Raw genomic sequence first — 25324 nt, forward strand, 5'->3', positions numbered from 1 at the left:
ATTAAACAACAACTGACCCTTTAGTTTCATTTCTAAACATCCGAATCAAAATCTTCAGAAGCTCACGTCTGGTCTGAGCCCCTCCCCCGGAGTATCATCAGTCTATACCGATAAATGTTTGGCTCCTGTACTAGAAGGCGGGCTTCATTTGCAATATAGCGATCAATGATTGGCTCCTGTACTTCAAGGCTGGCTTAATCACCATAATGACCGTTGCACTTTTCCCCATTCAATATGATACGAGTGACATGCCTTGTGTATTCTATAGTCTTTGTTATACCCCAGTGCCACAGACTGACCTTATCTGAGGATTTAACTGAAAACAATCAGAAAGTGCATTTTCAGATTGCAATTAAAGATTACAAGGGCAAACTATACTTTTTCTTCTTAATGGCATGCACAGATGAATTGTTAACCACAAAACATTGATATGAGTGAACAAAATTACTAATAAATAACCCTGACTGCTGTACTTTATAAGGTACAGTAGTCAGGGTTTCTCCAGGTTTCATTAAGTCAAATTTAAGACCTTTTTCAGACTATTATGAATAAGTTTCAGACTTTTACAGGGCTGAACACTAGGCAAACGGTTTTACCTGCCTCATTAAAAAATAAACCAAATTTAGTCATTTATTAGCCACATATTTTATATAATGAGTCAAAACAAGCAAACTCTAGTTATAAACGTGCACTTTTTTTTAGCATAACGTTAAATTAGCAAGTGTAACATTGTTAAAAGTATATTTATTATGCATTCTGTGTGAAAAATCAAAAAGATTTGGATTAAGTACATAAGACCAGTTCAAACGAATGTGTTTCTGTCATAAAAGGTTACATTTAATACTCATTTATTAATATATTTCATGCCTATTTATAAATATTATGTCCGCTCCCCCGTTCTTCTGCAAATAGTTTTGGTAGAAATGGAAGATTATGTAATGGCAAATATTCCACATGAGGAATTGTGTAATTGCTTTAAGTCTTCTTTCCCTGATTAGTGAATTTAATTTGGAGAAGTTGCTGTCAAAATCTCTAACAGATGTTGTAAATCTCTTTGCAATCAAAACTTAAATACAACAACAGCAACAAAAATATATTGCGGCTAATTGTTGGAGATTTTACAAAATTAAGACCTCTTTAAAATTATTTAAGACCTCCAACATCACAATATTTCAGCAAATTTAAGAATTTTTAAGGCCTAAAATGTTGTTTAATTGACTTGTTAAGACACCCTGATAGTCAAAACAAAGTTTAAAGATCAAGTTTTAATTTTTAGGTTCAAACTATTTGATTAAAACATTGTAAAAATACAGCAAAAGTGTCAAATATGGGCATTTACTCTACTAAATCTAACATCTTCCTAAATGTTTGCGTGTGTAAGAGAGACACACATACACACTAAGAGGAAGACACGCTGAAGAGCAAGATAAAGAGACAGAAAACAGAAAGAGAAGGAAACACGTGATGAACCACTCTCACAAAAGAGGAAATAATGACTGTGCAGAGAGGAAGATGCGTTTAGCTCACTAGAAAACCTACAGGAGGAAATGAAAACAAACCAACAGTTCAATCCAAATGAGCTCAAATCCGCTGCTTATACTTACGGTAGAGCACTGGATCGAGACTGTAGAGACAGCTACTGTAGAACATGATGTAAACACACACACGTCGAGCCACTGGTCTTTATATCAGGCTCTTACGGTCGGCCTTGAACAATTAATCTCCACAGATGGGGCAAGAAATCTCTGGTTCAGGTAAACACGGGTATCAGATAAAGAGATTGAGCGAGGGAGAAATAAAGCTGCGGACGTGTGTGTGATTTACTCTACCTGTGCTTTCTATTTAGCTCCTCACTCCCTGTTGTTCAGTTTATTGCTTAATTATACTCTGATCTTGGAATCCTTCAAGTGTTTACAGCTTAAATAAAGGTGCTTTTGCTATTGTATTTAATGGTATAGGCTTTATACAACTATACACTTGTATGGAACTATATGCTTCTATAAAACAATCACACTTTTTTCTTTCAATTTTTAGGAGGAAAAGTCAACATGATTTTCTGCAGATATTTATGCTGTTTTAACAATGTATACATGTATGTGCAATTGTGCAAACAAATAATAATTGAAGATACACTACTATTGAACGGTACAGTGGTAAGAGTTTTGTAAGACTTTGTATAGTTTTGCGTTTTTTAATACAAAGCTACATTTTCAGCATTTTATAATCAGAGTTGAAAATCATTGTGCTGCTTCATATTTTTGTGAAAACTGTTTATATACACTCAGGACACTTTATCGGTACACCTGTCTAACCACATGTTGATGTTGATTTCTAATCAGCCCATCACATTGCAGCAACTCAATGCATTTAGGCATGTAGATGGTCAAGACGATCTGCTGCAGTTCAAACCGATCATCAGAATGGGGAAGAAAAGAGATTGAAGTGACTTTGAATATGGCATGGTTGTTGGCTGGTTTGAGTATTTCAGAAACTGCTGATCTACTGAGATTTTCATGCACAACCATCTCTAGGGTGTACAGAGAATGGTTTGACAAAGAGAAAATATCCAGTGAGCGGCAGTTCTGTGGGTTCAAATGCCTAGTTGATGCCAGAGGTCAGAGGAGAATGGCCAGACTGGTTCCAGACTGAGAGAAAGGTAACATTAACTCGAATAAGCACTCGTTAAAACCGAGGTCTGCAGAAGAGCATCTCTGAACACACAACACGTCCAACTTTGACGCGGATGGACTACAGCAGCAGAAGACCACACCGGGTGCCGCTCCTGTCAGCTAAGAACAGGAAACGGAGGCTACAATTCACACAGACTCACCAAAACTGGACAATAGAAGATTGGAGAAACATTTTCTGGTCTGATGAGTCTCCATTCCTGCTACGACATTCGGATGGTCGGGTCAGAATTTGGCATCAACAACATGAAAGCATGGATCCATCCTGCCTTGTATCAACAGTTCAGGCTGGTAGTGGTGGTGTAATGATTTGGGGAATATTTTCTTGGCACACTTTGGGCTCATTAGTACCAATTGAGCATTGTTCCAACGCTACAGCCAACCTGAGTATTTTTGCTGACCATGTCCATCCCTTTATAACCAAAGTGACCATGTGATTTATGACCATTATCTTAAACTGGTTTCTTAAACATGACAATGAGTTCACTGTACTCAAATGGCCTTCACGGTGACCAGATCTCAATCCAATAGAGCACCTTTGGGATGTGGCGGAACGGGAGATTCACATCATGAATCATATATATATATATATATATATATATATATATATATATATATATATATATATATATATATATTTCTTTAAAAATCCTTTGTAACATAAAAATCTTTTCTTTACTGTCTTCTTTATTCAGTTTAATGAATCATGGCTTAATAAAAGTATACATTTTACATATTACAACCCCAAATAAGAAAAAGTTAGGACAGTGTGGACAACGCAAATAAAAAAGAAAGTAGTGACTACCAAATTTACTTTGATCTGCATTTCATTGCAGAGATTATGAACACAAAATATTTTATGTTTTGTCCGGTCAACATTTCATTTGTAAATATACACCCTTTCCTGTCATTCAGACCTGCAACACATTCCCAAAAAAAGTTTCAACAATGCAAAACCACATTCTGCACACATTACAAAGTCCTGGCTGCAGAAAAAAAAGATACAGGTACTTGACTGGCCTGCCTACAGTCCTGACCAGTCTTCAATAGAGAATCTGTCAAAATGCGACAACAAAGACCCTGTACTGTTGCCCAGCTTAAGATTTGTTTGCAGAAAGAATAGAACAAATTGATTTACTGTTCCAACTGTTTTTGAAATGTGTTGCATAAGCGTTGCGTTGCAATGCGTTGTTTATTATGAAAATAAAAATCATGAGGAACACATGATTTTGACATCATATTTGCTGTATTGTCTGCAATGAAATACAAGTCTAAAACAAATGTAGAAATAACTACTTTCTTTATTTATTTGCGTTGTCTATATTCTCAACTTTTTCTGATTTGGGGTTGTACTTAAATCTTATCATTTTTTCTAAGAAACTACTACAATTTTGTCATTTGCATTAATTCATTTAGTCGTTTTACATTTTTATAGCCACTATAATGTTATAATGTCTTCATTTTAAACTTTGCATTACTTAATAAAGCTGCCGCGGTGGGAAGTCTGTCCACACACACACACACTCCTCCAGGACGCTGAGTAGGCAGTGCTGTCATAACAGCTGCCAATTAGAGCATTACAATGTTCAGTCATCAGAAAAACACGTCTATATGTGTGTGTGTGTGTGTGTGTTTGTGTGTAAGTAGAAAGCCCAGGCAGAAGGTGTGTGTAAGTGTGCATTAGGAAGTAACACACTGCTGCTGTTGCGTGTTTATTTCAAGGTCTTTCTATTCAGGGAGTGAGACCTAGAAAGCATCAGGTGTCTGTAGGATCACATTACACACACACACACATTCATACATGCGATGCACAGAACACCAGTCTGCAGATGCACTAGCTGTGATGCTGACTATGTAGTGTGTAGTGTGCTCACCAGTGACTGTTACAACTATGTACTGCTGACTGCCGTTTCCAGTTTGAGAGGCGGAGCTTTGAATCTCTCCTGTGACATACTGCACTCCTGGAGAGGGCGTGGCCAGGACCGCCTTCTTTTGAGTGGCAGGGGGCGTGGCCTGTGCTCTGATGATGGAGGAAGCCGATCCTTGAGGGTTTTGGATGTCGGAGAGAATTTGAGAAGTGTTTTTCTGCTGGCTGCTGGATGTGGCATTTGTAATGCTGCCCCCTTGTGTCTGGGAGGGTTGAAGATCCTCGGCGGTGTAGCCTGAGGATGCCATGAAGACAACTGCACAAATCCCTCTGCAAACAGAAATGAAGAAAAACGCAGATTAAGACATGCTGGATGTCGAAGGCACACAGGTTTAGATGTTTTTTATGTTGTATTATAATTGAGAAATGGAGGAGATTCTTACACACAGGGTTCGCACTCTTTCATAGACAGCTGATTTGAGGACAAATCAAGCACAAACCGCCAGCATTTATAGTGACATGACAGTCCTAACTGTGCTTAACAATTCACATACACTTAATATTCACATAAAAAAAATTAATATCCAAAATAAATTGACTCTTTTAAAGAGTCATGTTGTGGTTTTTGCAGAACTGGTAATATTCAAATGAACTTTCGGAAATATTTCTGAAATGTGCATTATTATGGTGGCTTGAAAAGCAAACATATTGTTATCTCACGTAAACTTCTTATTTTTCTTCTTCTTCTTCTATTTTTAAAGTGTATCTCCTACTAAGCCTTTCAAGCTACATACTTCAAACTTTTGTCAAACTTTCAAACTGGTCTGACTTGGGTTGCTATATCTTTTCAAACTGATCAGACTTTGGGTTTTCCGAAAAATGACTCTACAATTCTCTCTTTGTGAGCTCATAACTCTGCATCAGACTGTCCTACAGACTTCTAACTGGGCTCATTCAACTCAGTCTAGGCAGCAGCCAATCACTGATGACCATTAAACTTACTAGCCACTCCCTAGCAACAAATTTCAGCACCCTAGCAACTGTCCCATAGACTGTGACTAGCTATTCTAACACATGCTTAGTTTTAACATCCTACTGACATGCTAATTTTGCTAGAAACATGCTAGCAACACACAAGTGACATGCTAGTCATGCTAATTCATGCTAACAACATGCTAATTCATGTTGTAAACAAGCTGATTCATAAGAGAATCATGATAGTAACACACTAGAATCATGCTATTAACATGCTCATTCATGCTAGAATCATGCCAACATGTTAATTCATGCTAGAAACATGCTAGTGCGTGCTAATTTATGCTCGAATCATCCTAATAACATGCTAATTCATGCTAGAAACATACTAGTAACATGCTAATTCATGCTCGAATCATGTTAACAACATGCTAATTCATGCTAGAATAATGCTAACATGTTAATTCATGCTAGAAATATGCTAGTAACATGTTAATTCATGTTCGAATCATGCTAATAACATGCTAATGCATCCTAGAATCATGCTAACAACATGCTAATTCATGCTAGAAACACGCTAGTAACGTGCTAATTCATGCTAGAAACAGGCTAGGTACAAGCTAATTCATGCTATAATTATGCTAATTCATGCTAGAATCATTCTAATGTATGTAAGCAACCGTCTAGCAATCACTCAGAATACTTTAACAACCCCCTAGGAACACCTTAGCAACGACCTAGCAATGCCTTGGCAACCACTCAGAACACCCTAGCAACACCTTAGCAATGACCTAGAATACCATAGCAACTGCCTAGCAACACCTTAGCAACCACTCAGAACACCCTAACAACACCTTAGCAACCACCTAGCAAGACCTTAGCAACCGCCTAGCAACACTTTAGCAAGCACTCAGAACACCCTAGCAACTGCCTATCAAGAAACATGCCAATCTATACTAGAAACATGCTGACATATATGTATATATCTATGCCGACTGTTTTAAACTTCATAAAAACTACTTCAGTTATTTACACATTAAAACCACTTTAAACTTTCAGACTTCACCATATAGTTTGTCCTAAAACTTTAATATCTAGTTTGTCATAGTTCTTGTACGAGTATTTTGGAGCTGCTCTGTGATCCTTAGATAAGTTTGTCTGTAAAAATGTTTATTAAATGAACAGCTTCTTACTCTGAATGGATTCAAGTCAAAGTTAAAAATAACTCCTAATATTCATAAATTGCAGTTGTTTTCTCTGCATGTAAAACAAAACCCGTTCTCTTTCCCTGTCAGGCGCACATAAATCCTCTGCGGTTTTGAGCTGGCTGAACTTGTTTAACAGTATTCTGGTTTTGCCTCAAATTAGAGGTAACAGACGGCTCCTGCGTGCCTTGTCTTGTGATGACAGCATGCGCCAGTTCATATGAAGTTACTCATAATAGAAGGAAAGTTTCCCAATGAATCTTCTGACCAGAGTTAGTGAGAAAGGCATTGTGTTCAGAACAACTCAACATTATTGAAATCATTTCCAGAAAACAGAATCAAAAGGGCCTGAATTCACTGATATGAATGACTTTAATTAATAAATAATTATAATTGAAGTATCCGTTATCAGAACATGCTGAAATATAATTTAAATATGCTGAAAATTTTACATATATGCTCTAATTTTAATGGAAAAAATATTATAAGCACAACAGTTGTAGCCACAATTTGGATCATTTTACCTCAGTAACATAAGATTATTCATAATTATTGACTTATGATTATTTATACGATTAAGTCTATGAGCAATTCCAACATTATGAATGTGACATTTGCAGTAAAAACTCAAAACATAGCCCCCCTGAATTATTATTCCGCTTGTTTATTTTTTCCCCAATTTCTGTTTAACAGTGAGAACATTTTTTTAACACATTTCTAAACATAAAAGTTTTAATAACTCTTTTAATTTCCAAAATAGTAATATATTTAAAATCAGCAAACAGTAGACACTTTAATTGCTCATAACTAGGCCCACACGGAATCTGCACCTGTAGAAATCTGCAAATTTCAGCCCATCATTGAGTCTATTTATTTAGTTGTGTGTAAATGTGTGTAAATTTAGATTTATTAAGTTTTTAAATTAATTTTAGTAATAATAGTGACTAATATGAAAATGTTTATATGATTTACTTACAATACAGTTTGTAAAGTAATAATTTCTGTATTTTTGTAGATATGTGATCGACATATTGTATGAGAAACGTGCTTTATTTGCCAAATAAATGCATCTAATAGAACGCAAAAAAATGATTACTTTTTTATTTCATATAATAAGTTTTAGTTGTGATACTCCCAAAATCATTCTGTATAAATCCGCAGATTTTTTTTACTATAGTCTACACAGAAATAGCAAAACATCCCAATGTTTAACCTCAGAAGAGTTACAAAAATCAATATATTTGTGAAATACTAATGACATTTCTTACAAATATAATAAAAAAAAGTTGTTTTGAACATTTTAAGACAAAAAAAGTGGCATGTTTACCACATTGGTACCACAATACTAATGTTTACCTACAGAAGAGATTTAAAAATCTATATTTGGCGGAATAGCCTTGATTTTTCAATCATATAACAAATAAAAACGCGTTATTTTGACCAAATGTCATTTTATCTTTAAAAAAAACTTATTTGATATGCTCACAGACATTTATAAACTAACAAATCCCGAAAAATTTCTGTCAAGCGGTCTGTTGATTTTTTTTTTTTTAATCTTAACAGTGGCTGTATATACATTACTGGACCGACATGTGTCAATCACGCCCTTAACACTCCCCAAAACCACGCCCCTCTCCAAACCACGCCCCCTCCACTCCCTCCGCGCTGGAGCTGATCTGGCACACATATGGCTGATCGACGACTCCCTCGACAAAGTTTTTAACCCCCTCAGAATCCAACCACAGAGAGTTTGGACCACGAAACGTCTGCGTTGCACCGTCAATCGCGTTAAACAAACTCCAAACAAGCAAATCAGCGGGGAAAACACGACAAGTTTGACTGTCAAAAGTCGCGATTTGACATTTGATCCTGAACTACTCGCCCGTTTCAGTCATCAGTTCAGTTTAACACGCTCCTGACGTCACTGTCCCCATAAACAAACAACAACAAGTAAAAGTCACACACACACTCTCACGTTACAACACCCGCCATTTTGTAGCGCTCAGGCAGATTTGACATCGTCATAACAACCGCCAGCGCGTGCGAGAGGCGCGGGGTCGAGTTAAAGCGCGATAAAAGAGGAAATCGAGCCCAGCGCACTTCAGCACTTGAAACACAGAAACAAGAGCAGGCTGCGGGAAATAAAGTTGTTCCTTCACCTTTCTCCTCTTGTCGGGTGGTCTTAGTTTGGCGCGGAGTTTTATTTTCTTAATGGTTCAAATTGTTGTTGTTGATTCTCGTTGCTGGGTTCTTGTCGCCACGACTACCGTGACTATGGCGCCTCGTCCTCACCGGGGCAACTGTTGCTACCCACCCGTCTAAGCACCGCCCTCTTGTTTAGCAGCGATTGGTTGACTGTTGCTAGAAGGGACGCAGCTCTGGCCGGAAGTTAACGAGAGTTATTTATATTATTTATTAAATCACCTATTGTATTGTGTTTTATTAACATCGCAGCCTATCACAAGCCTAACACTGTTACTTATTGTAACGTATAAATTGTAATTTTTGTTGTATAGTGTCACAATAATTATGCTGTGTTGATGTGCGCATGCGCAGCAGCTGTATCCTTTGTAGACTTTACCCGATTGGCTACATGTCTCCAAGGGAAACGGTCTTCTCTCTTCCTCATTGGATGAGGCGGGTGTCTGTAACAATCCTACATTGTGATTCGCCAGTAGTTGCTGTCAGTCGTGTTGCAGCATTGCGCAAGAAGTACACGCCTACTTTGCGCTCATACATTGGACCATATTGCTGTCAATCAAATGTCATGTTCAGCGTTAATGAGAGGGTTTTATAGGGAAATCTGAAGATTAAAAAGATCAGCACAAAAATGTAGCATATGTTGTATCAAAGTGTTTTTATTTCTTCTCCAACTGAGCAAAATCAAATTTATAAATCATTACTCTAACACAATGTTACTAAAACTATTACACACACATACAAACAATAAAGATATATGCTAATATTTATTACTACTGATAATTAGCAAATTTGTACGTATAAAGATATATAATAAATTAACACTTTATAACTTTTTTGTAAGGGAAATGTCATACATAAATACACATGTACAGTATAGACAGTCAGGAAGATTTTTATTTATTTATTTATTTGACATGGGGATCACAATTACACCGGACAACCAAATGCATTTGTTTAAGTGTTTAAGCAAACTTGCTAATTCTCAACACCGGTCCACAGGAGGCTTGAAAGAATTGACAAAATAAAAATATAATAAAACATTTACACAACATTACAATTCTTTATATAAAATTACTAAAGCAAAGATAGATAGATAGACAGAGAGACAGAGAAAGAGAGAGAGAGAGAGAGAGATGGGGGAGAGACAGACAGTCAGACAGAAAGACAGAAAGACAGATAGATAGATAGATAGATAGATAGATAGATAGATAGATAGATAGATAGATAGATAGATAGATAGATCAAAATGTGTATAATAACATAATAGAACAAAACAAATGTAACCTGAAATTATAAACATATAGGGGTCACCACAGCTGAATGTAACGCCAATTTATCCAGCATATCTTTTACACAGCGAATGCCCTTCCAGCCGCAACCCAGTACTGGGAAACACACACTCACATTCACACACATACACTACAGCCAATTTAGTTTATTCAATTCACCTACACCGCATGTGTTTGGACTGGGGGAAATGGGAGCACCCAGAGGAAACCCACGCCAACGTGGGGAGAACATGCAAACTCCACACAAAAATGCCAACTTACTAGCGACCTTCTTGCTGTGAGGTGACAGTGCTAACCACTGAGCCACTGAGTACACTTTATATATATACACACACACACAAACACACACACACACATATATATATATATATATATATATATATATATATATATATATATATATATATATATTTTTTTTTTTTTTTTTTAAGAAGAAAGGTCTCCATACGTATAATTTTCATTCTGATTTTAAAATACCTTAATTAAAGCTCTGCAGCATGAGTCCATTAGCATATTAATCATAATATTATAATCAGTGAGGTCAGACAGGCAACCAATTAGCCCATATGCTGAAGACTCATCCATGTGCTGTTATCTCCGTGAATGCCAGGGTCTGAATCATATTCCGCAGACTCTCTTATCACATGACTGTACGATTAAATAGAAACAGGCTTTTGCTGATAGGCTGTTCTCTGATTCTGAGTAACCACACATGCACACTCACACATAACCATGGCTTGCATCAATATTCTCTTCTTATCTGTCTGAAATGTCACTTTGTGTCACGAAAGGCCTGCAAACTCAACCTGCACCCCGTGTGTTTTATATAAAAATATGCAACTGTGAACTGATGATGTACAGCAGGGTATTTGATTATGGAAGTCATTGTTTACCTCAGATATTTAATCAGGCTCTCATTGTTAATTATCTGGGTTTTGGTTTCGCAGTGCAAATGTCAAGAAAAGTCCTATTTCTTATGTTTGTTTAGATTTTTTACAGCACTTTAGATGTAATTAGCCTGTCAAGTCCTGCGAAGAGATTATGCCAATCATAGTGGACTTCTAGAGGTCTCCACAATCCTGGACCAGGCTGTATCCTGGTCCAAAAAAACAAACAAACACACATTTGCAATACTTCCTAAATTAGTGCTTTACTATAAAATAGGGCTATCTTTAACAATAGTATTTGGATGCAGCCTTTATGATGCAAGCTGAGATTGCATCACTCAGCAATGCAATGTCAGACACAATGCACTTAATGGAGTGAGTGACGTCACTGTGACGGGTAGGGTTAGGGGCGGGGTTAGGTAAGCCCATTAAAAATCATTGGATGCAGCTCAGATTGCACTGCACCAGGTCTGCAGACCCCTCTCATCTTTAAACACTTTAAACATTAGCTGAGCTGAAATGACTGAAATATTGCTAAAATCCTTGATTCCGTTTTCCCAGTTGGTCTCTTGATTACAGAAGTGTTTATTTTTCTCAGATAAACTGTCTAATGAGAGCCAGCGCTGATATTTGATTGCTCTGGATTATTACTGTCGTTTTTACAAAAGGGGGAATTGATTCATTTAAAACTCTGCGTTCTAACTGGTTCAGATAAATTTAAGCATGTATTTTCTTGCTATAGATATGTTACTTTGCAACGATAAACCTCATGATAGCTGTTGTGTAGGCCATTGGATTTGGATGCACTGTCTGGGTTATATTATTTGAGGGCAGGATTGTGCGGGTGAGCGGCCAAGGCAGCAATAAGTTATGAGTCCATTAACATGTACAGAATGATTCCGCCAATCCCGGCTTCTCTTGCTGCACATTAATAATGAAGACTTTTTGAATCTTATTTTTTTTGTTTTACAATGCACTGGCTTTAACTGGACCCTTCTTGCAAAGCTGAAATGAAAAACTGTCCTGGGAAAAAACTGGACATCTGGTCACTCATACTGGGGACTATGTTGGAATACCAAGCCAATTCCATGCGTGTTCTAGGCTGGTTTATGCTGGATTTTTCAGCAGGGTTGGAATCGGTTTCCCATAGTAATATTATATGGTATTTTTTGTCCCTACTATGGATGTCAGTGGCTAACAATTCAGTCTAACAACTCAGTCGTTTCCAACATTCTTCAAAGTATGAGTCCAAATAGAAAAAAAACCCTCGTAAAGCTTTATTTGAGGATGAGTATTGGCTGAACTACATGACAATTTTGAAACGGTTTGACTCACAGTCCCTAATTTACATGCTAATTCAATGAAATATGGCCACATAGCCCGACTCTACCCTAGTAGCAAAGAATTCTGGCCCAGATTTGGCAAAAAGCTGGCACAGCAGGCATTCATCCGGCACTGGCATACAGCATGTGGGCCAAACATGGCCCGGGTTTGGCAGAGGTGGCACTGTTTTTAAGGCGGCACACAAGATTTGGGCCAGATGAAAAATGTAGTATTTGGCCCAGATTTAAAAATTTGATAAGTGGGCCATGTGAGTTTGGCCAGTCTTGACCCACATTTAAAATACACTAAAATCATTTTTGAGTAAAGAAAAAAAATTCTACCAATCAGGTCACTTTGAGAAAAAGCGTGCCCATAGTGTGCCTAAACCGCATCACTCCATGGGTTTATCAATTTCATTGCAATCGTGACACACCAACCTATCTGGCCCAGTTCAGGCCCAGTTATGAGTTATTAACTTGGCTGAGACTTGGCCCAGATATGGTCCGTGTTTGGCCCTTGTCTGGAAGCCAGATTTGGTCCAGTCATGTACCGTAATTCACTGCGGCATGTGGGCCAAGCAAAACCTGATTGTGCGGGCCAGAGCTGGGCCAGAGAAATTTTGCTATGTGGGTAGTGTGAATATTTATGTATCTAATCGCTGCTACGTCACCTGCGTCATTTAGTGTGTTGCAAATCCGAATTCATTCAACATTTTGTGCGATTAGACGGTGTGTATGGTGACAAAAAGGTCAGGAGTGATGAGATTAGGTCGTTTCATTAGACATGATGGCCTCCACAGACGTGCACAGGTTGATTATTGAGGCTTTTGTCTTCCTAAAGGTCTCTGTCCCACTATCACAGTCTACGTAAACCGCACAGGCTCCATATAAAAGACACACCAGCAGCTTAAGAAGGTGTTAGACTTGCTTTTAAACCGCGAAGAATCACTTCAAAGTAGTTTGTAGTGCCTGAAACGTCTCGTCGTCCTGATGTGTAGAGTTGCAGTACTCGTGTTTGGCCTGCTGGTTGCGCTGTTGGGCGGCGCTCAGCCCACAGATGGACACTCGATCTACGGCGTGAAGCTCTGCGGGAGAGAGTTCATCCGGGCGGTGATCTTCACCTGCGGAGGCTCGCGCTGGAGGAGATCTCTGGATGATTCAGGTAGGGTAAATTACATTTAAAGTACGCATGAAATCAAAACTAACCATATTGATTTTGTTAGTTCACATTGCTTGTTTCGTGGTGAACAGAATAATTAGTTTGTTTTCTTAATGTTTTCTCAGTTGTTGTTAATTGTTCCTGTTTTCAGTTAAATTCTCAGATTACGTCTGAGGTATTGAGCGTGACGCACATACTTAGCCACGCCCCCTACTGTCAGTTTGTAATAAAATATAATATGATATTATGTAATATAATATAGGATCAAAACCCTGACAAATGTATCTCGGTCGTGGTTTAAAAATGGACTTTCACTGCAAGAAGGTCGCTGTTTCGAGCCCCAGCTGGGTCAGTTGGCATTTCTGTGTGGAGTTTGCATGTTCTCCCCGTGTTCGCATGGGTTTCCCCCACCAGTCCAAAGACATGTGCTATAGGTGAATTGGGTATGCTATAATTTGTTCCCAGTGATTGGCATCCGCTGCGTAAAACATATGCTGTACAAGTTGGCGGTTCATTCTGCTGTAGAGACCGCAGATTAATAAAGGGACTAAGTCAAAAAGAAAATTATTTAATGAATAATAAATTTGAAAGAATAATTACAATAGAACAAAGAAGACGTCAAATAAACAGTTATGGTTTTCTGGAGAGTCAAACAGTATTCAGATACGGATATTTAATAATGTAATGTAAATAACACTGCAGTCTTTATTGTTTTAATAAATCAGTGATTCTTCATTAAAGTTACAAATGTTTACATTATTGACCGAATGCTTAACACTTACGTAAAATGCCTTTAAAACACAGGAAAATGATAGTTTTCTATACAAGTTTCACTCTGTTATGGTTATTCTTTGCGATGACTCCACAAATCTCATGTCTTCTCAATTGCTGATGAACTATAATCCCAATTTGACATTGCATATCCTGCGATGTGACTATTGTGGACACACACTTTGCAATATTGGTGCTGAAATGATATATTAGGCAGCCCTAATACAAGTATTCATCTTAAAGTGATGTTTGAAGTCTTAACTGGGTTAATTAGGCATGTTAGGGTAATTTGGCAAGTCATTATATAATGATGATTTTATTCTGTAGACTTTTAAGAAAATATAGTACTTATGCGGGCTAATAATATTAACCTTAAAATGGTGCTTAAAGAATTAAAAACTGCTTTTATTCTAGCCGAAATAAAACAAATAAGACTTTCTCCAGAAGAAAAAATATGATCAGACATACTGTGAAAATGTCCTTGCTCTGTTCAACATCATTTATGTACATATGTGTTGTGCAGGTGATCTGTCCAGTGATCTGCTCTCCGCTCATGATGACGAGGCCTCTGAAAGCTGGGCCTTAAACTCTGTCATCCCTGGACTATCATACAGACCCCGTCCCAACTCGGAGACCCCTAGCTGGGCAGCAGAGGCTTCGGAGGGCCCTGTGTTCAGCCGTACCGCCCGGTCGGTCATCTCAGAGGAAGTGCTGGAGGCCCTGCGCACGTCAGACAGGAAAGGCCGTGATGTCGTGGTCGGCCTGTCCAATGCCTGCTGCAAATGGGGCTGCAGCAAGAGCGAGATCAGCTCATTATGTTAAAAGAGAATCCTGCGAATCCAGAGAGCCTGTGGGTTAATAAGAGGAGCCCTTATTATGTGACATTACAGGAAAAATGGCAAGCTTTTAATGTCTTGTAAAAGCCTCTCTGATTGTGCAGGAACATTCTGTTGGGGGATTGGATTGGGGTTTTGGATGGGAAAACTGGATGTAAAATGTTTGCTGTGCTTACAAGATTGGTATATACTGCATAACCTGTAGTAATATGCAATCTCAAAATTAAAAAATATATTGTTTAAAAAAACAGAAGGAATGTGCAATGCAAATTCTTCAGCGTTTTTTATCTTTCTGTTTAAAGGTTGTTCCTGTGAAATAGTGAAAATGTACACCTGGAATATACAGGAAAAGCCGAATTTAGTCAAAAGTTATCTTTTTTAAAGCATGGTCTCTCTTGGCGTGATGCTCTTGTTTGGGTATTGATTTAAAGTGACGGTCAGTTCAACAAAAAATTTTAAAAAAGGGTGAAAGGGGTAGACTTTCTAGAGTTATTCGCTTTATTTTCTATTTAATTATGAGATTTAAATGTTGCTTTTAGTGACATTTTTAGCTGGGTTAGCTTGTCAGATGGTCTTCATAACCACACTTTTTGATGTACCAATCATACATGTTAAATACACATTACTACAGTTAAAGGGAAAATTATTAGCCCTCCTTTGAATGTTTTTCTTTTTTAAATATTTCCCAAATTATGTTTAACAGAGCAAGGAAATTTTCACAGTATGTCTGATAATATTTTTTTTTTTCTGGAGAAAATCTTATTTGTTTAATTTCGGCTAGAATAAAAGCAGTTTTAAATTTTTTAAACTCCATTTTAGGGTCAAAATTGTTAGCCCCTTTAAGCAAAATTTTCGATAGTCTACAGAACAAACCATCGTTATAAAATAACTTGCCTAATTACCCTAACCTGCCTAGTTAACCTAATATTTCACCACATATGATGGTTTAGCAGTCAAAATAGGACAAATGAGCTCATGTATGGGACAGATTTTGGACCTTTGTCAGTGAGGGGTGGGTCTTTTGAACCACCCGAAACCCACAGGCTACGAGGCTGCATTGACATCCATAAATCCATAGGAACAAATAATACTATGAAGCGGCTTTAATGGCTGTTTTTTTTTTCTTTTAAATAAATATTAATTTGTGAAAGAAAGAAACTTGAACAGATTTAAAACTGACGCTCTGAGATATACATATACACATTCAAGATGTATATAAAAATATAAACATAATATTTATAGCGTCTAACAGAAATGCTATAAAATAAATACAACCCAAGTAGTTTATTTAGTGCCATTCTATCAGGATGTTTTGGCAAGCTGTTTTGACATTTAATCTGTAACCCATTTTAGTATCTATTTTCATGTTACTATTGCTTATTTTTAAAATACTACTATCTTTTTCATTAAGTAAACTATAACTATGGAACAGTCTTGATCAGAGTCTAAAACAACGTCAGGATATTAATCAATTTAAAAAAACTGTATAAATATATTTTAGTGATTGAAGGTGATTGAAAAGGGATAAAAAGAGAAAAGTATGATGAAATTTTAATTAATGGCTATTTGCAGTATACTATGTTGTTGTTGTTGTTTCTTTGTTTCTATTTGCAGTACTATGTGTTTTGTTCTTTTTTTTCTGTGGGTCTATGTTACAAAATGAAAAGGTACAATGCCAAAAGGATCAAATATGTTTCATGTAAAAAGAAGAGATAAGTAAAAGAATAAATAAGTTTAAGTAATAAACGAATGATGTATGTGTCTAATGGGGTGGGAGAATAATAAGCTTACGCTTCATCCCGCTCCATTTTCGACCATGTTGAAATGTATTTCTTTTTGTCAATGATATTTTATGTATGATATTTTTGTTCGAAAATAAATAAATCAAAAATCAAATCAAGTGCTAGTACCTATTCATTAGATACTAGTACCTATTCATTTGATATTAGTGCTTTTTAAAAATATTGTAATGAATTAGTACCAGTACCTAATTTTTAACGATTAGTAAACAAAAATATGCACTAGACCAGTCCCAGCTGGAATATGTATAATCAAAATTGAATAGTTGAATCCCATTGACAGATCATATAGAAAAAATTGTAAATTTGTTACTAGTAACAACAGAATTGTTTGTCGCTATTAAAAAAGTAGTAGTATCTAATAAACAACAACTAGTATCTATTTAATAAGTACTAGTATCTAATGAATAAGTACTAGTAGTATAATATTTTCAGTACAGCAATAGTTTTGCACTGTTCTTTGGCTATTTACACGGAATACCATGTAAATCTACACCAATGTGGAAATAACCACTTATTATTATGGTAATTCAAACTACCACAGTACTTATATGACACCTAATCCTTCATGGCGAGGAGGATAATGAACCTGAATGACCCGTCATTATTTTCGACTTTGTCTCCATCTACAGGATGCCAAATGAATTACACTCCTTTAAAATTAATTATACTCCCCACAACTCTTCATTAACGATGCATAACTAACAATTATCGCAAGATATTTAGCTTAATTTTATATAAAGTTATTTTCCTATTTTTAATAACTATTCAGTAGTCGCGCTTTTTGTAGTTTTATGTTAATGAGATGTGACGTGAGCGCAGCGTCACGGTACGGAAGCCGCACAGATACACAGAGCGCGATTAACGCGTCCGCCATGCATCAGCCGCCGCCGGTGAAATAAGGATACCAGCAAGCACACCGATTAAATCCCATCGAAAATAAGTGGAAAGCCGCGGCGAGCCTTCCGTTACCGTGACCCGACGGACATCAGCGTTCGTGCAGCGGCTGAGAGAGATAAACACAGACTGAAAGAGAGAGAGAGGGGGATCCACTGACTGAAGGTGAGAGCGTTTGGCGGGTTAGCATAGCTGCTAACGGCTACATCAGCGTCTGTCTCTGTTTATACTTCAGCGTTATACACGCTCACCGCACTGATTTCACCGATCTAATGCGTTTTATTTCGTGTATGGTCGGTTACAGCGTGTGATGTGAGCTGGGGAATTGGGTTAAACCGGGCCGCGTAAACACACACACACACGGCCTACACACACAATCTCATACACACAGAGATTATACACACACAAACACGCGCTCAGTCATACAAATAATATATACATTCAGGAATACACACATGTAAACAGTCGCAGACACACCGAATCTCATACACACAGAGAGATTACACACACAAACACACGCTCATTTGTACACAAGAATATATACACTTAACAACGCGCACACAATCCTATACACACAGAGATTATACACACACAAACACACGCTCGGTTGTCTACAAAAATATATAACCTCAGGAACACACACATACACACATGTAAACACGCTCACAGACCCATAATCCTGTACACAAAGAGATTACACAACCAAACACACGCACGGTTATACACATGAATATATACACTAAAGAATACACACGCAACCCTATACACACAGAGATTATACACACACTGGGTTATATACAACAATATATACTCTCAGGAACACACACATGTAAACACGCTCACAGACACATAATCCTGTACACAAACAGATTACGCATCCAAACACACACACAGTTATACATAAGAATATATACACTAAAGAATACACACACAATCCCATACACAGAAATTATACACACACACACACACACACACACTCTGTTATATACAAGAATATATACACTCAGGAACACACACATGTAAACAGACACGCATAATCTCGTACACAAAGAGATTACACACACAAACACGCGCTCCGTTATACACAAAAATATATATACAAATATATATACCTCAAGAGCGCAAACACAACCCTACACACAGAAATTACACACAAACACACACTCTGTTATATACAAGAATATATACACTTCGGAACACACACATTTAAGCACCACCAAACACAATCTCATACATACAGAGATTACGCACACACACAAACACACTCGGTAGCACAACAATTTATACACTCGGGGACACACGTAAACACATATGGCCTACAGACACGCACAGATTATACACACAAACACATGCTCAGTTATGCACAATAATATATACACTCAAGAACACACACACGGCCTACAGGCACACACAATCTCATACACCAGAGATCATACACACAAACATGTTCAGTTGCACACAAGAATTTATACACTCAGGCACATACATGTGAACGCACATGGCCTACAGACACACAATCTCATACACACAGATTATACACTGACACATGCTCAGTTATACACAACGATATATACACTCAGGAACACACACAGTGATTACACACAAACAAACAAGTGCTCCTTTGCACACAATAATATACATGCAAACACCATCACAGACTCTCATACACAGATTTTTAATTTTTTTTAAAGATTTTTTTTTGCCTTTTTTTGGCCTTTATTAGATAGGACAGTATTGAGACAGGAAGCGAAGTGGGGGAGAGAGAGAGAGAGAGAGGAGGTAGGGTAGGGAAATGTCCTCGAGCAGGGATTCGAACTCGCGACGCCCTGACGTGCTATAGCACCATATGTCTGCACGCTAACCACTTGGCTATTGGGCCGACTTCATACACACACCAACAAACGCTCTGTTATACACAAGAATAAATACACTCAGGGACACGCATGTAAACAGGCTCAGTTATGCACAATTATATATGCAGTGCACTCAGAAACACACGCACAATTGCATACACAGACAATTTCATACAAACTGATTATACACACAAAGTACACTCCATTACACACGAGTTTATTCACTCAGGAACACACACACACACATGTAAACATGCTCAGTCATGCACTATAATATATATATATATATATATATATATATATATATATATATATATATATATATATATATATATATATATATATATATATATATACACATGAACACACAGGCAATCTCATACAAAAAGAGTATACACGAACAAACACGCACAGTTATACACAAGAATGTGTGTGTGTATATAGGAACACACGCACATACATTGTGAATCATACACACATGCTCAATATCAATCAAACAAACTCACTATTTACATCACACACATATATATATACTCACTAAAATCAAAAACATACATCCGGACACAATGGCGTCCAAAGGTCTGTTGGAAGTCTATAAGACTAGAAATCTGAAAAAAACATGATACAAAGCAGCATCATAACGATATTAAATATGTAAATGCTTCAATAAAAACGTGAATAATTAATTTTGTAAAAACAGTGAGATGTGGATTGATTTAAACTCAGGGTGTGTGTTGAGTCATCTAAATTTGTGCTGGAGCACACGATAATCAGGGTCAGTTCATTTACAGAGCTGTCATTCTCTGACGCTGTTGTAAAATCAAAGTAGTATATTATCGAGTTCTTTTTTTTTAAATTATTAGGTGGTTAATTTTCTGTAATAATTATTAATATTCATAGTTCAGATCTAAACCACAGAGACCTTATGAAAGTTCCAGTAAGATCTGAAAATCTGATATGCTCTGGAGCACAGTTGATTTTAAGACCCTGATTGTCGTATTGTTGAAGTTTAAAAAGGGAAATAAAATAATAGATGTTTAAGATTGTTTTTAATGGATTTTGTTTTTCAAGATTTATATGGAATAATATATTTACAAATCATGTTTCATTCCAAAACTGAAAAAAAAAAACATTTGAAGATATCACAATTAGAAATATATACGTTTTATTTAACTAGCTAAGATTTTCTTTGGTCGCAGTACCAAATGACTTAATTAGATGCAATTAGTTTAGTGTTCATTTCCATTGTGGCCATTAGGGTCATGTTTTTTATGTAATTTTTTAGGACAATTTAATCTTTTCAAATTGTGACCACTTTTAATTTTTTTCCCTGTGAGTGTTTCTATGCAAAGTAGCAAAAACATTACAGAGTTTGACCAATCCATTGACGTAATGTTTACATTCGTTCATTTAGCAGATGCTTTAATCAAAAGCCACTTACAAATGAGAATAAAGGAAGCACTTAAAATCACCAGAGAGCAGAAATAGATAGATGCCATCACAAATCCAAGTTAGTTTAGCAGATCTTGAGTGTGTGTGGGACCAAGTAAAAGAGTTTGTGTAGGAAAGTGTCTGGTGCATATTGGCAATGGCATCAGCAGGTTAAATTTAGGATGATAAATCAAAATACAATTGAAATCGTATTAGAGTGCATCATTTAGCAGAAGCATCTTGTCAGCAAATGGATGTCAGTGGGTGCCAGTTAGCATTTTTCAAATTATCTTCCTTTGTACTCAGCAGAGGAAAGAATCTAAATTAGGTTTAGTACAAGTGATAGGTGAGTAAATGATGACTAAATTAGCATTTTTGGGTGAACTGTCTCTTTAATTGGCCAATTACTCATGTTTTATATGAAATATTAGCCACAACATGAGAATGCAAAAACTACAGAATCTTCCTGAGTAGGGCTGCACAATTTTGGAGAAATCTGATTTTGTGATGTTTACTTTTTCTGCAATTATATATTGCAATTAGGCATGTATTAGATTCCAAAGGTATGTCTACCCTGGCTATGAGTATCACAGTATTGTGATTACTGCTCTAAAATATATTCTTTTTAAATGTCTGGGTAAAAAAACAACAACTTTTTTCTCCTATTAAACACACTATATTTTATTCTAAGAAACATTTAAACTATTTTGGAGCGGAAAACATGTCAGGTCAAACTATTCACATAAATCATTGACTTCTGCTGTCTTCATTAGTTTTAAAATCAGGTTACTTTACAACTTGAAAAGGCTTCTTTGAATGTCTTTCTTATCTTGTGCAGCCCTATTCCTGAGCATCTGCAGATACACTTGCTCATTCACACACACACACACACAGCCCACACGCAAGTCAAACACTCACACACACATTCACACTTGCGTCTGCTGAGATCCCACTTCACCCAGGTCAGATGGAAAAGCTGATGTGTGAACCTGCCGCCCAGATGCTTGCAGTCAATATATATATTTAATGCATCTGAGACTCCATTGACGAGACATGTTCATTAATCCCAAAATTCAACCAATCAGCAGTGATGTTTATTTCCCATGGGGTGGTAAACACACACATGTAAACACCCATATACATACATATATACACACACACACACACACACACACACACACACACACACACATATATATATATATATATATATATATATATATATATATATATATATATATATATATATATATATATATATATATATATATATATATATAAAATAACATTTTTGTACAACAATAACCTTGCTGCATTTACAAAATATATTAAATAAAAGGATATATATATATATATATATATATATATATATATATAAATATATATATATATATTAAACACCAAACAATCAAATGGTAACCTTCTAATTATGTAATTATTTGCTTGTGGTTTTTAATAGTATTTATTTTTTAATTAATTGTTTTTACCATGCAAATAGAAAATTGTTGCTGACATGGCATTAAGTAATAACATATTTATGATTTGTGTTTTGTGCAGCTCAGGATGGAGTGGCAGCCGGATGAACAGGGTTTACAGCAGGTTCTGCAGTTGTTGAAGGACTCCCAGTCTCCAGATACGGCCACGCAGAGAGCCGTTCAAGAGGTGTGTGTGTGGATCACTTCTCAATCATGTCTATGATGCTTATTGATACGAAACATTTCTCTTAATGTAAAAAATATTAATAATTTATTGCACTCTCCTGCTTTTTTTTAGATTTTTAATCTTAAATCTTAGATGTTTAATCTTAAAAAAATTATCATTCATTTACATAAATTCTTAGTTTATCTTGTTTATATTATTGTTACATTTATTTTTTGTTAATTGTTTTTGCAATGCAAGTAGTATTTGTTGCTGACTTGGCATTAAGTAAAAGAAATATGGTATAGCTTGTTTATCTAGCTTTATCCAGAATTCTAGCATGATGGAAATAACTAGTCAAATATTCTAAAATATTAAAATATTGTATAATATTACTGTCATCATGGGAGAGACTAAATAAATTAGTTATGTTTAAACGTGTGCTGAAAACAAACCTTATGCATTAATCAGCTTTTGGAAAATATTAGAAAAAGAAGAAATTTCACTGGAGAGTAAATCATTTGGACTTTAACTATGCAGGTAGTTTATTAATGTCAAGCAAACTTTTTTTTTCTTGTGTCATCACAACTGTGACATTGATTTTCACCAATTGGCGTTTCAAAGCGACACTGCAGTGTTTTGTGTATGTAAATATATTTTTAAAATGATTATTTGAAGTCAGTGATTCAGTAATAAAGACATGCACTTGCCTTGCTTTTAAGGAACATTTAAAAAAAATTTAATTGGATCACTCATTAATACTCGACCTAGTCAGCATCTGCTAGTAGTTTTAGTGTCTTTATTTGTTTATGGATGACATTTCGTAAACCATTCAGCTTCTGCACAAACACTTGCAAAATATTAATTATTCAAAATTCCCCAAAATATTGATCTTATTTTTTTTAAGGTGCCGTATGTAGGTTTTTAACTCTTTAAAAGCATAAAAATACCATAATAAGTTTGCATATTTTTAAGAAACCTGCTAAACGAATGTATTTGTGTGTCTGAAAAACGATGCCAAAGTCAGTAATTTGTCTGTCTTTGTTTTGTGCTCTATAACCAGCCCACTGCCTCTTTAGCTGATTGTATTTCAACCACTAGATTAGGGCTGCGCAATATATAATTTCAGCATTTCCTCAATAATCACATAGCAGGATCTGCAATGTTGAATCACTATTGTTGACCAGAATTTGAAAAAAAAAAGCAAACATTTGAATACACTCATGATTCGTGGAGCTTTTGCAACGTTTAACCATAAAATTGCCAAAACATTTGTTATATATGTGTGTTTTTAGCATTTAATTCATTTTAAAAGTATTCAGGCAAAGAAATTACATGTTTAACTTTAAGGAAAATTAATTGCATTTATGTATACTATATGGTGCTATTTTACATTAGATTGTTACATTTGTGCATCTAAATGTTGTTAGACTTCCAGAAAATCATATAGCATTGTATATTTTGTTTGCACAGTGTTGTTGCTGTTCTATATTTCTCAGTGTTTGTGATTGGCTTATTTTATTTTGTGTTGATGCACTCTCTCTTACAATATTATCCCAATGTATCGAAAATTATGAATTCTTTCAAAATACACATTCATTTTTCTGCTGAAATGATATAATCAATGTTGCAATATGTATTGTAGAAAAATAAAATATTGCAATGTCAGTTTTATCAATATCGCCCAGCTCTACTCTAGATCCTACATTCTGCAGCTCGAATGATCACAAAACACTCATTTGACTCATTTTGACTTGTTCTTTTCGTAATGCTTCCATTAGAAACTGGAGCAGCTGAATCAGTTTCCCGACTTTAACAACTACCTGATCTTCGTACTCACCAGCCTCAAATCAGAAGGTCAGTATTATCCCATCATGCATCACCTGTCAAACACTCTCCCATCACATCTCTACAAGCGTGTGCGTGCGTGTGTTTTTCTTTGCAGATGAGCCCACCCGTTCTCTGAGCGGCCTGATCCTCAAGAATAATGTGAAGGCTCACTACCAGAACTTCCCTCCGGCTGTGGCTGACTTCATCAAGAGAGAGTGTCTCAACAACATCGGCGACCCGTCTCCTCTTATCCGCGCCACCATCGGTCAGTCTCAGGCCAGACTTTCTGTAGTGGCTTGCTTAATGAAGTGACTCTCTGAGTTCATTTGTTGTGTGATTGTGAGCAAACATTGGCCAAACAGCGTAAGCATTGAGTCTGTGTCTGCAGGTATTCTTATCACAACCATCGCATCTAAAGGAGAGCTGCAGACATGGCCTGAACTGCTTCCTCAGCTCTGCAACCTTCTCAACTCAGAGGATTACAACACCTGCGAGGTACAGCACATATTTAATAGAATATATATTGTATAATAAAATTAGGCCCTGTCTACATTAACAGGTATTTTCAAAAAAAAAAAAAATTCTACACAGTTTTAGCTGTTCGTCTGCATAAAAACACACTGAGGTCATTGAAACTTTTTGAAAAAGTTTTGATTTTTTTTTTTTCCCTTGGTTC

General features: G+C 36.3%; 3 protein-coding genes across 7 annotated transcripts in view; 2 read left to right on the forward strand and 1 right to left on the reverse strand.

The window, feature by feature from the left end:
* rfx1b (regulatory factor X, 1b (influences HLA class II expression)) overlaps positions 1-9010 on the reverse strand; it is a 24392-nt gene extending 15382 nt beyond the window's left edge. For 3 of the 4 annotated variants that reach the window (XR_015477099.1, XM_087237949.1, XM_087237948.1), the window contains exons 1-2: positions 8894-9010; positions 4562-4884 (exon numbers count right to left, since the gene is read on the reverse strand). Coding sequence is in view for 2 of the 4 variants with exons in the window: in XM_087237949.1 (XP_087094075.1) it covers positions 4562-4862 (301 nt within the window). In the remaining 2 variants the exon portion in view is untranslated. Of the gene's footprint in view, positions 461-1231; positions 2359-4561; positions 4885-8893 lie in introns of those variants that run through there. The other variant, XM_087237950.1, reaches the window with a different exon arrangement.
* Positions 9011-10033: 1023 nt separating this feature from the next.
* Positions 10034-17096, forward strand: rln3b (relaxin 3b). 2 transcript variants are annotated; one of them, NM_001115063.2, is given in 3 exon segments: positions 10034-10595; positions 10642-13596; positions 14888-17096. In NM_001115063.2, coding segments are annotated over 2 exon segments (471 nt in total). In that variant the 5' UTR covers positions 10034-10595; positions 10642-13424; the 3' UTR covers positions 15187-17096.
* A 743-nt stretch (positions 17097-17839) lies between these two features.
* tnpo2b (transportin 2b) overlaps positions 17840-25324 on the forward strand; it is a 31924-nt gene continuing 24439 nt past the window's right edge. The window contains exons 1-5 of the mRNA XM_087237894.1: positions 17840-18061; positions 22738-22842; positions 24600-24675; positions 24764-24913; positions 25037-25143. Of these exons, the coding sequence (XP_087094020.1) occupies positions 22744-22842; positions 24600-24675; positions 24764-24913; positions 25037-25143 (432 nt within the window). The 5' untranslated portion in view covers positions 17840-18061; positions 22738-22743. The remainder of the gene's footprint in view (positions 18062-22737; positions 22843-24599; positions 24676-24763; positions 24914-25036; positions 25144-25324) is intronic.

This window comes from Danio rerio, chromosome 1, assembly GCF_052040795.2.
Source record: "Danio rerio strain M-AB ecotype USA chromosome 1, GRCz13ab, whole genome shotgun sequence".
Lineage (NCBI taxonomy): Eukaryota > Metazoa > Chordata > Actinopteri > Cypriniformes > Danionidae > Danio > Danio rerio.